Source organism: Schistocerca piceifrons, chromosome 1 (assembly GCF_021461385.2).
Source record: "Schistocerca piceifrons isolate TAMUIC-IGC-003096 chromosome 1, iqSchPice1.1, whole genome shotgun sequence".
Classification (NCBI taxonomy): domain Eukaryota; kingdom Metazoa; phylum Arthropoda; class Insecta; order Orthoptera; family Acrididae; genus Schistocerca; species Schistocerca piceifrons.
Genome location: NC_060138.1, coordinates 614,752,743 through 614,765,717, shown reverse-complemented (window position 1 = coordinate 614,765,717; position 12,975 = coordinate 614,752,743). Strand labels below are relative to the sequence as shown.

General features: G+C 42.9%; 1 protein-coding gene across 1 annotated transcript; it reads left to right on the top strand.

Moving 5' to 3' along the window:
- Nucleotides 1-1,737: 1,737 nt before the first annotated feature.
- Nucleotides 1,738-9,375, top strand: LOC124709495. Its single transcript, XM_047240843.1, has 3 exons — nucleotides 1,738-1,775; nucleotides 7,355-7,705; nucleotides 8,996-9,375. The coding sequence occupies exons 1-3, from the start codon at nucleotides 1,770-1,772 to the stop codon at nucleotides 9,266-9,268; spliced, it is 630 nt and encodes a 209-aa protein (XP_047096799.1). The 5' UTR covers nucleotides 1,738-1,769; the 3' UTR covers nucleotides 9,269-9,375.
- The last annotated feature ends 3,600 nt before the right edge of the window (nucleotides 9,376-12,975 follow it).

Here is a 12,975-nt window from a genome sequence, read left to right as displayed (position 1 = left end):
TACTTGTTAGACACGTCCGGATGTCTTCACTATCACACTCAAATTTTATCTTAATAGAGACAATACTTGCGTCAACTGTAATAAATACAGTTCCACCTGTGACGTGTAATCCGTGTTTTCAATGAACGTTAAATGAGTCACTAAATGTCTCTTAGCTTTCCGGTCAGGGTTCCAGTCAGTTCCCGGTCTCTACAGTAATTTGAGAACGAGATGTTTCATAGAGAGCAATAAATGCGGGAGCTTTGTTACGAATATTTCGATAATTTACGGATAAACTTTGGATACTCTTGGTGTCTTTATTGTAAATGCTGTCTGATTTCGGTATCTGCGAGTCGACTACTGATTGTTCATCAGAGAACCTCAAACTACCACCTATCCTAAAAAAAAAAAGAAATAAAGGGAAGTGGACCCCACAAATACTCTGCTACTCGAGTAGCTGTTAGCTTTCTGTAGTCCACACCTGGCCTATGAAGGAGAGATCCACAAAGCGCTTCCAGAAATCTGTAGTATATCTTCGCAAAAGACACCGTAGTGTTTAGTCATGTTCGCTAATTTCTCTTTTTCGGAGATACTTTTCTTACTTGTTCCAGTCTGTGTTTTTTACCCTGTCTACTTAACTCATCATCAGTTATTCTGCTGCTCAAATAACAGAATTCATCTTCTGCTTTTAGTGTCTCATTTTCAAATCTGCCACATCCAACATCACTTGATTTAATTGAACAACATTCCTTTAACTTTGTTCTATTTCCGTTTCTAACGTTCTCTCTAGACATTAGCCATTCCGCTTAATGGCTCTTTTGTTGTCACTGACAGATTTACAATGTTATCAGCTGACCTGAACGTTTTGTTTCTTCTCCATGTACTTCCAACCCCATTTCTAATTGCTTGGTTTCCTTCTAAGCTTGCTCCGTTCACAGACTGAATAACATCAGGTATATACTTTGAACTTTGGCCCCTTCCCAACTAGTGCTTCCCTATGTTCTTTATCTTTAGTAGCCTTCTACTTTCAGTGTTTCATGCTGTGTATTTGTCAACTCTATCAAACAGTTTTTGTGGAACGAAAGATTTTATAAATGTAGAAGTGCCTTTCTTTAACCTGTCATTGGAGTGCCTCACGTATTGCTCCACTTCTCCAGAACCAAACGAGACTTCTGAGAAGTCATCCTCTACAAGTTTTTAGATTTTTCTGTAACTAATTTGTCTCAACATTTAGCAAATGCGACTTATTAAACTGCTATATGGATAATAGTCACACCTATCAGCATCTTGTATTTCTGCAACTGAACAGTGATATACTGATACACGGAAGTACTCCTTGAGTCGACACAGTGGTAACAATGGACTCAATTCGAAAACTGGGCTCGATATCCCCCGCAGGCCATCCAACTGTTTTATTTTCGGTAGATTCCCTAAACAGTCGTCAAGGAGGCCTTAAAACATAATCTTAGATACTTAGACGGAGAGAAAAAAATGGAGAGGGTCAATACGTAATTTAATTTCAGGAGATAACACATGACCAAAGACCTTGATTGGAGGTGTGTTTCGAGTCGTCCCACACTGTGATGTCCCAACGTGAAGCAACGAGTCAGGTGCGGCCGTGACCCGTGGTCGCGCAGCTAGCGACTGTCGGACGCGAACGGGGAGCTTACATGTGACGTCATCCTGGCAGAGCCGCAAATGATCTCCGTCTCTTATAAAAGCCACCCCACGTCGCTGCTGGCCACCACACTTGTCCTGTCCACCACGAGCTTCCAGTACATCACCCAACCATGCAGGTGAGTGCCTTGCGTCGGGGATTTTCGCTTTCAAGCACTGGTACCTTTTCTCTTGGCATATTTACTTCCCTGTCCGTAGTCATGAGCCTGTTTTCCTGCTTGTAGTGAATAACATTTGTGAGGTGGCGCTCCAGTAATGTGCTGTAAGCAACAAGGCTTTGAGGATTTTGTGCTGTATGTAAATGAGCATCTCAGTAGCCATTAAAAACATGCTTTTAGTTTTCACAACCAGTGTCACTCAACTGCGTCATCAAGTGTAGAGGCTATTGGCACTAATGAAAAAAGTTCCGGTAGGTTAATGCAAACCAAAAATTTGCCAGGAAACAAGTGCCTGGGACCTGAAGACGTTCAATAAAAACAAAAAGGTAGTGAAAAAATCAAGCATAGTAACTATCTACCTTGCAGAAGAGTGTGACACAGAAAAACGACGAATTTTGGAACACCCAATAAAAATAGACAAATTCCAACAACAAAACTTTGTTGATAGCATTTGAACCACTGCAATTTGCCTTTTAAGGTTCAGTAATACTACATATTTCTGATAAAAATAAAGTCCTGTATATGGTGTCCTCCTGTATCTAAGCACTGTACCAACCTGCCCTCGACGTTTCTCATTCATTGCTGCAAAATTTCAGCTGGGGTATCACAAATTTCGTCTTGATTTCCTTGTTTCAATTCATCTTATGTTCTTCACCCAGTCGTGTAGCCCCACTAGAAAAAATCACAACCGGACAAATCCGGTGATCATGGGGGCCAGGGAATGTTTGCCGAAACTTGCGATGACATGGATACTGAAAAATTCTCGAACTGCTTCCACTGATTGCCTTGCTGTGTGCGATGTCGCGGCATCCTCTTGAAACAGGTTTTGCAATTTGTAGAAAACAAGAAAATACTGTTCATCGCAGGTGCAACAAAAGAGTGCAGTATCTCAATATACTTATCTGAAGTGACATCGATTATGATCTTCTCTTCATTTTCGGAAAACTAAGGTCAGATGACACCGCGTGACGAAACTGCACATCATACTTGCTGAAGGGTAAAGGGCGTACATGAACTGCATTAGGGTTGCTGTCTGACCAATAACGGTAGCTCTTCTTACTCAGTTAACCCATGAGATGAAAATGGGCTTTCTCTGATACGCCCAGCTTGTCCAGTCCATTGCCCTCTTTCATGTTTGTCATAATTTACTGACAGAATTAATTGCATGTGTCAATCGTTCTCCTTCGACTATTATACGATCTGCAGCTTGTTCGGATCACATGTTAAATCTCGGGACACTTTGCCCCCAGCTGCTTCCTTACGAACTGAATGCCATAGGTTCTGTCTTCGATATTCTGTAGACTACAAACACTTCTCAGTCATTCTGTCGGTTTCTTTTCAAGAACAGACCCAGTCCCTTCAAAATATTTAATCCAAGTTTTTTAGCGTATTTCGAGGGAATCCGATCACGACGCCATTAGCTGAAAAAAAACATAGGAACCCAGTCTGGCCTATTTATAATCTATTATTCTATTTGTGAAACATTTTAAGGTAAAAACACGCTACTGACCGTTCCACAGATCTATGATCACAACAGGGCGTGACTGTTTACAGTTTAGGGTCCACCGGCCGCTGTGGCCAAGCGGTGCTAGGCGCGTAATTCCGGAACCGTGCGGCTGATAAGACAACAGTTTCGAATCCTGGCTCGGGCATGGATGTGTGTGATGTCCTTAGGTTACTTAGGTTTAATTAGTTCTACGTCTAGGGGACTGATGACCTCAGATGTGTTTGGCAGTCGTACCATTTGCACATGGCTTCCACTACGCACTCCAAAAGATCCCGTCACCCGATGCATAAGCAGCTGTGGCAGCCGAAATGCTTGAAAAGGAGATAAAATTGAGGAATCAAATGACATAAAATTAACTAACCACGGTTTTAGCGAAGTTAATAGCAGGGTATGGTATGACAGACATCAGTATTCATCGCTCACTAACTCTCACATTACTTAGAGAATCAAAAACTGGGTGTTAGCTATCTTGATGGGATTCAGTTCCGTACTGTTCGTATTTATTATCCTAGTCCATCCACGAACGAATTGGAATGAGAAGATGCCTGAATGGTATGTTACCATTTGAAAGATTAGATGTCTCCTCTGCCTCCACTTTATTAATGTTCGTCATTCATACATTATTGATGACAGATTTCGGGACAGACATTCCACCTTTAGAAGTATCTAAAAACAAAACATTTCTATAGCTATTCAGTGAAACATGCCCATACTGCAGGTCGCTGTATATGTTTCTGTTTTCAATTATGTATCTTATGATGGTGTGTGGATTCTGAAATCGATTGCGTGCACTGGCTGTGAATGCTCAACATCAATTAAGTACGTACACCTTCATACTGATATCACGTACAATTTAGGATGTGTGAGCTGACGCAAACTATTGCGTGTTGGACTCCCGGTCAGGAGGAACAAGCTATCTGTTGATACTAATTTAGATTTTCCGTGATTTTTCCCGCATTCTCTTCAGGCGAACGGCGAGATAGCCTCTTCAGAAAAAACTCACGGGTTATTTTAAAGCTCGTTGTTGTCAAATGCATACTGATGCTCAGTGCCTAAAGATCTCATCTTAGAAGGGTTGTTAAAATAAGTATTTTTTTATTTTCTCGTTGTTGAGCTCCAAGAAACCTAAAGACAATGTACTAAATCTCAAGCTGCAGACAGGCACAGCTTAAAGTACTATATGTACGTCTGATTTCATGACCGTCTACATTCTGTCACCACATTCAGCTGACTCGAGGAACCTCCCTTCCACTTTGGTCCAGAGGGACACATAATTATTCACACCTATATTATATAATATAGAAGTTTTCAAAAACACGGTGACCAAACTAACAGTGGTGATGACAGAGAAATAAAAAGATACTTCGTAAAACATATCTTTGGAGAACTCAGTATGCAGGAGGTATTTTGCGTGATTGAGACTAAGACGATGTTAAGCCTGCTATTGCTTTTGTTCTGTTCTGTATTGCATTACAATAAAGGTTCAAAGTGAATATCATTAACCTCAGTGCAGAGGCGGTATGACGGATAGGGACTTCCGCATTCGTAGGACAACACGCAGTATGTTCTTTTTTTGTATGGCTACTGCAAGAATTCTTGCTGCTACACTACTGGCCATTAAAATTGCTACACCACGAAGATGACGTTCTACAGACGCGTAATTTGACAGGAAGAAGGCGCTGTGATATGCAAATGGTTAGCTTTTCAGAGCATTCACACAAGATTTGCGCCGGTGGAGACACCTAAAACATGCTGACATGAGGAAAGTTTTCAACCGATTTCTCATACACAAACAGCAGTTGACTGGCGTTGCCTGGTGAAACGTTGTTGTGATACCTCGTGTAAGGAGGAGAAATGCGTACCATCACATATCCGACTTTGACAAAGGTCGGATTGTAGCCTATCGTGATTGCGGTTTATCGTATCGCGACATTGCTGCTCGCGTTGATCGAGACCCAATGACTGTTAGCAGAATATGGAATCGGTGAGTTCAAGATGGTAATATGAAACGCCGTGTTGGATCCCAAGGGCCTCGTATCACTAGCAGTCGAGATGACAGGCATCTTATCGTTATGGCTGTAAGGGATCGCGCAGTCACGTCTCAATCCCTGAGTCAACAGATTGGGGACGTTCGGAAGACAACAACCATCTGCACGAACAGTTCGACGACGTTTGCAGCAGCATGGACTATCAACTCGGACACCATGGCTGCAGTTGTCCTTGATGCTGATTAAAGACAGGAGCGCCTGAGATGGTGTACTCAACGACGAACCTGGGTGCACGAATGGCAAAACGTCATTTTTTCAGATGAATCCAGGTTCTGTTTACAGCATCATGATGCAATGAATACACATTGGAAGCGTGAATTCGTCATCGCCATACTGGCGTATCACCCGGCGTGATTTTGTGGGGTGCCATTGGTTACACCTTTCGGTCACCTCTTGTTCGCATTGACGGCACTTTGAACAGTGGACGTTACATTTCAGATGTGTTACGACCTGTGGCTCTTCCCTACATTCGATCCCTGCGAAACCCTACATTTCAGCAGGATAATGCACGACCGCATGTTGCAGGTCCTCTACGGGCCTTTCTGGATACAGAAAATGCCCAACTGCTGCCCTGGCCAGCACATTCCCCTGATCTCTCACCATTTGAAAACGTGTGGTCAATGGTAGCCGAGCAACTGGCTCGTCACAATACGCGAGTCACTACTCTTGATGAACTGTGGTATCGTGTTCGAGCTGCATGGGCAGCTGTACCTGTACACGCCATCCAAGCTCTGTTTGCCGGCCGCGGTGGTCTAGCGGTTCTAGGCGCGCAGTCCGGAACTGCGCGACTGCTACGGTCGCAGGTTCGAATCCTGCCTCGGGCATGGATGTGTGTGATGTCCTTAGGTTAGTTAGGTTTAAGTAGTTCTAAGTTCTAGGGGACTGATGACCACAGATGTTAAGTCCCATAGTGCTCAGAGCCAAGCTCTGTTTGACTCAATGCCCAGGCGTATCAAGGCCGTTATTACGGCCAGGGGTGGTTGTTCTCGGTACTGATTTCTCATGACATATGCACCCAAATTGCGTGAAAATATAATCAAATGTCAGTTCTAGTATAATATATTTGTCGAAAGAATACCCGTTTATCATCTGCATTTCTTCATGGTGTAGCAGTTTTAATGGCCAGTAGTGTAGTTATGCCTCCAAGCCCACAGGCCTAGAATATACCTCATCTTTCATGCAGCCCAAGGGAAAGAAGTCTAATGGAGCCCTCAGCCGCACCGTAAACGAAGTGCATGTCTCGCAATTCTTCCTAGGTGTAGCGCTCCATGATGACACAGTAACTGTCATGTCGGCACTACTGTTCCCCGCTGTTTGCTGACTCAGTGTAGTAGAGCTCAGACTAACATTTGGTGTAAGAAAGTTAGGCAAAACGATTTTTATATGGTCCACTCGCGTATTATGTACGCGTGCTTAGTGCTCACGCAATATAGGTGTCTGACACATGTTTGGTTTACGAAACATAGTTGTTCTTGTCATCTGTACCATTCTTGTTAGTTGATCCTGAATTTTAAACACCTCGTACAAATTAACTTATTAGCAATGAAATTAAACATTTACAAATTGCACTGAAGGGAACAGAAATACTTTGCAGAACAACAATTTAGTCAAAGGTGTCCGAACACGACGTATTAAAGGGATTTTCTTAGCTTAAAACGTCATTTTCGACGGAACTATACCAGACCGAAGAAATTCAATGGACAATAAGAACCAGTATTATCGTAGAAAATCAGTGACCAAAACCGTAATCTACGCTAAGTTTATAGTCGTAAAGGTTCCAAAACACTTAATAATATTTTGAATAATCATACATTACTTAGCAAAAAGTATCTATTTTCAACGTGGGTAATACCGGCCAAATCTAATCTCGAAGAAGTTGCCGAAACAGTGACTCCTCTCGAAAATTGTTATGTAAAGCAACTTAGTGAGTAATTCATACGTATGAAAGTTCTAGTTTGTCACTGGCCTTTCATCAACTGCTGCAGGCCCTACTGCTCTTCACTGTAGTGTCGCTAGCGGCGATGGCAGCGAGTGAAGCACCCTCCACCAACTACGGAGCGCCCCTCCGCCAGTCTCAGCGTCTCCAGACTCAGCCGCAGCAACAGCCACAGGCATTCGCCCAGTCACAGGCTCAGCCGGCATTCGCGGCTCCACAGTCCTTCTCTGGATTCTCTGCGGCCGTCTTCCGGCCGCAGTTCTTCATTCCGCAGCAGGACTCGTCCCGTCTGACGGACATCTACCGCCTGCCTAGCTTCACTACTGTCGCCCCCACCACGACTGAGGCTGCCACAACCACTACTGAGGCCCCCACCACTACTGTGTCAGCTCCTTACAACGTAAGTATGTTAGCACATTTCTTCTCGATTGTGTTGAGCACTACAGCTAAGGCTAAACACTGAAACAGCGTACAGTTAGCAGCACACCTTGCCTGCTCGCCATACTTCCTACAGGCGGTCGAAAGAATGTTTATGATCAGTGTTCTCGATTTCGTATGTAACACTAGACCAGTTGCTTCATGACTCTAGCACAACACTGCAATATAGAGGGATGTCCTATGAACAAAACTCGTTGTCACACAATAAATTTGTCATAACACAGCTGACGTGGTTTTCATTAACCATTAACTTTTGGACATTTAGGCCTCAGTTTCTCGTGAGGAAACAACTTTTTGCTATCAGCTGCATTTTCAGAGGTACTATATTTCGTCTAAGGGCCTACTAACATCGCATAACATACATATCGCTGATTTAAGAGACCAAGCACGCAGCCAAGTCCACACCAAACACATAATCTGTGTTTGGTCAGTTTGAATTCTAAACAGCCCACTATGTGTATGTGTGTGTCAAGTTTCTATGTCGATGTTTGACTGCTTTCTCGTCTCGTCACTTAAGCTGCTTCACAAATTTCACGTAAAGTAGGAGTATATGAGTGTGGTCCATTCGAAATTAGATAAAATAAGAAATCTTCCCAAACAGAGTTTTCTTTTTTTAAATATGATACATACTAAAAATATCGATTCTGATCTCCTTCACATTGTAGAGTATCTCTTTCTTCAGTTTTTTCAACTCAGGAAATGATTTACATACGTGATTAAGGCGAAGTAGAACCATGGTTCAGATACCACTGAATTGCAGTTCGCCCTATAACAAGTTTCTATGTCATTTGGCGGCCAGATGAAGACATGCGCATAGCTTATCGAATACGATGTTGTCTACGCACTGCAACATTCAAACAAACCTCCAGCTTGAAGTTCGCTTTATGTTACCTTATTTCTTAGATCTTGAATAGACAGATGTCCAACAACAATGGATAATTCCACTGGAGAGACAAATAATTAAGAGAAATGAAAATAATCATTCACACTTGCAGTTCTGGACATGTCTTGCGCTAGAAATAGAATTAGCAAACTAGACAAATGTACAATAACTAGATGAGGAACTGCAGATACTTTTATTTAATATAAATAATAGTTATTGATCTGTATCTAATTGTTGCCACAAATGATAATTTCAACAGGTTTGGAATTCAGTCTGTAATCACTACATTACCTCTGTACAGTTGATATTAAAAAAAAAAAAAATCTGTCTCCCTGTTACCTTAAAGTAACATGCTGCCCATGCCAACAGTACGAGAACGCAGCACTCCGTGAGGCGGAGGAGAGCGGCGTGTACTACGTGCTGCAGCCAGACGGCCGCCTGCAGCGCATCGCCTACGCCCACGGTCCCGCCCCAGTCTCCGCCGCCCCCCAGCAGCAGCGCGCCGCCTCCAGTGAACTGTCTACCCTGCAGCAGCCAGCGCTCACCCCCGGCTACCTGGCGCGCTTCCAGTACCAGGACCTGCATCCTGCCGACGCTCCCATCTACTCTTACAAACAACCAGAGCTTGTGCGCATCAACTAGGTTACTTGCCTGTACCGCGATCCCACGACAAACCATTGCCATCAGTATCATAATTATGATGATTAAACCACTTGGCAGCAATGCACAATGTTTTTATATTTTACGTCCTTTTTACCTACTATTGTAGGTCAACGCAGTGGATAATAAAGTGATTTTTCATCATTTACAGAGTTCTCGTCTCATAAATCGTATAACGATTCCATAAGTGAATTATTATTCAAAGAATGTATTCTTCTAGTAGCACTCAGTTAAACAGCTGCATGCAGTTAAACAGCTGTTACATGCTATTGAAGTTATGTACCATGAGGGGCAATCAAATGAACACCGTTCACCCTCAACAATGGGACCATACATTGGTCTCATTCAAAAGTAAGCACCCAACCCTCAAGACACTTATGCCACTGGGAGGTGACACGATCAAGTCCAGTTTTGTAGAAAGCCGTTGTCGCAGGCAGATCCACAAACCCACCCACTATCATGCTTTCTCGCCCAACTGAAACCGACGTCCACACATGTTATTCTTCAGGTCGCCCATGATGTGAAAATCACATTGATTGATCCGGTCTGTGGGGAGGATATTCCAGCGTTTCTCAAACAAATCTCTCAAGCGTAGCCATGCTAGGGACCCTCTGCTCCTCGAATTCTTTGATTGTGGAACGACTGTCAATGTGCAATGCTATGAAGACACTTTATAGAAATTACGACGAGACGTAAAGTCAAAACGCATAGGAATGCCATCAGACGTAATCATCCTGTTGCACGATAACGCCCGCCCCCCACACTGCCAATCAGATGAAGTCTGCACGTCAGCAATTTGGTTGGGAACAGTGCAACGCCCGTCTAGCGCGGTTAGTTCACCGTGAGATTTCCACACAGTCGGCAACCCGAAGACAGAAATTCGTGGACGTCGGTTTCAGTAGCTGAGGGCCGTGCGGTCCTAGGCGCCTTGCCGCGGTTCGCACATCTCTCCCCGTCGGAGGTTCGAGTCATTCCTGTGTGCTGTTCTTAGCGTAAGTTAGTTTAAGTAAGAGTAAGTAGTGTGGAAGCCTGGGGACCGATGACCTCAGCAGTTTGGTCTCCTAGGAGCTTACCAGCTTACCACTATTACCACTATTAAAAGGACGAGAAAGCGCAGGAGCGGATGCGGATTTGGACCCACCAGCGGCCGACGCCGTCTACGTCTCGTCTCGTCTCCCCGTGCAAAAAATGACTTAACGCATGTTGTGATTACTTTTGAATGGAAATATTCCACAACCCTGTTGTGGTCGGGATTCGGCAATTTAATTGACCACCCCTCACATATATCATACAAGACCTTATGAAAAGTCTCTTAGTGCACAGCTACTCAGAAGCTACCTAAAAGTGTAGAACACTATGACACTTTAGTGTGACAGGAGCATGAAAAACATTATTTAAAGTAATATTTTGTTGTTATTAAGACATTTAGAGAATACATGATGGAATAGCACGGACTACTCAGTTGACAAAAAGAGAATAAAATTTAGTGCTGACGGGGGTCTCGGATTCAGTCGTAGGAAAAAGAAGCTAGGAAAATAGAATGACAGCACAGCACAAAATGAGAGTGACACGAATGAAAGAAAAAAAAAGGTGTAGAATACTTTCGAGGGTACAATTTAATCATTGCAAGTACATCGTATTAAAATAATTAATAAAGGTCATATACATGGAAGAGCCATGGAGATACCTGATAGTTTCAGACATATTATATAATGGCACTGTAAAAGAACTGAAGAAACCTAGAAGTTTAAAGAGATCGGACCAGAATAAACTGATAGAGCCTACGATTTTTGGGAGTTCTAAAGGATATATTTCGTATGAATGGAATATTTGGTTCGTTGGTTGATTCGGAGGCGGCTGGGGGGGGAGGGGGGAGAGTAAGAGGGGAGGGACCAAACAGCAAGGCCATCGGTCCTATCGGATTACAGAAGGAAGTCGGGCATGCCCCTTAAAGGAACCATCCCGGCATTTGCCTGAAACGCTTTAAAAAAATCACGGAAAATTTAAATCAGGAAAAGCAGACGCGGTTTTGGAACGTCGTCCTCCCGAATGCGAGTACAGTGTGCTAACCACTGAGCCACCTCGCGTGAATAGAATGAAAGAGTGGATAGGAAGACTAGAAAATTAATTGTTGGGTTTGAGAAATTAAACAGTGTAGGTAGCAGAGTGAAGAAACGGGTATCATACGCAAGGTATTTAATATCGTTGATGAACGGAGAAATTATAGAAAAGCAGCAAACGAAGCAACGGATTAAACACAGCATGGCAAATCAGGAGTCACCAGAGAACAAATATATGGTTGTAAAAGTATGCATTACCACGGGAAAGATGATACGTTATATATAGGAAGATTAATTATTTCCGGAAGGAAGAGCAATTACATTCATATCAAGAGCTCAGATAGCAAACCAGTACTAAGTAGGGAACCGTACGACCTTCCCCACACTGATTTGGTTCCTGTTGACACGATGTTTGGGGCGCGACTAGGTCTTCAGTATATGTCAACAGAATGACGCAACGCTCAACGTTTCGAGAAAGTCGAGTTTGAAACTTTTTCGCTTGTTTATATGCTTTGCAGTCGCTAGTGCTCTAGGGGCCCACAGCCGAGCGCTAAGCACGTGTTTCAAAAGTGGAATGTCTCTGGATTGAATATACCTGCCAGCACTTCTTTTCCTTTTCATTGTCGCGTGAATCTGCCAACAAATTTATTATGACAGCGCAGCTTTTCGATATGTAATGATTCAGGTATTATTTTCGTGATTTTTATCGTGAAAAAAAGAGAGAAAATTTCGTAAGGAGACTGGAAATAAAAAGCAAACACAAGAACTTTCAGTCGAAGCAGTATAGTCATTTTATTTATATTAGTGTATCTTCATTTGTAACAAGTACAGTGTGTAGCCTATGGATCACTGCATGAGTCAGGTTGATATTGCTCATAGAAACATGCGAAACAAAATCATTATGTTATACACCAATTGTAATGAACGTCGAGTTTTTGCATATGCAACATTTTTCCAACGTGCCTATAGCAAAAAAGGAAACTATTTTATATTCCAAAACAGATGTCGCTTACCACATAATTTCGTGACGTACCAGTTATATCTGTTGTCAGACTTACGTGGTAACGAAAACAAACCAAAACAAAACAAAAACCAGCAGCGATGTCAGTTCACAGACCTCGCGCTTATGAAAAACGGACGTTGACTCACTCGGCTGCGAAATCCTTAAATAGCAGCGCCCGTACGACGTATATAAGAGCACCTAAAATTTGAAACTCGATTTTTCGAAAATGGTTGAGAGTTGAATCTTTCTGTTTACACATGTTGATGTTCTAGTCATGCCACACACATCCTGTCAATATGAATGAAAACTGATATGGGAAATTCGTACGGTCTCCTTGTAAGCAAACACAGCAAGGCTGAAAGATGGAAAGAATATACGTAAGGTCTGTAAAACCTAGCCGGCCCTGGTGGCCGAGCGGTTCTAGGCGCTTCAGTCTGGAAGCGCGCGACCGCTGCGGTCGCAGGTTCGAATTCTGCCTCGGGTATGGATGTGTGTGATGTCCTTAGGTAAGTTAGGTTTAAGTAGTTCTAAGTTCTAGGGACTTATGACCTGAGATTTTAAGTCCCATAGTGCTCAGAGCCATTTGAACCTCTTCTTTTTTTTTTTGTTAAACATGACTTAAAGAC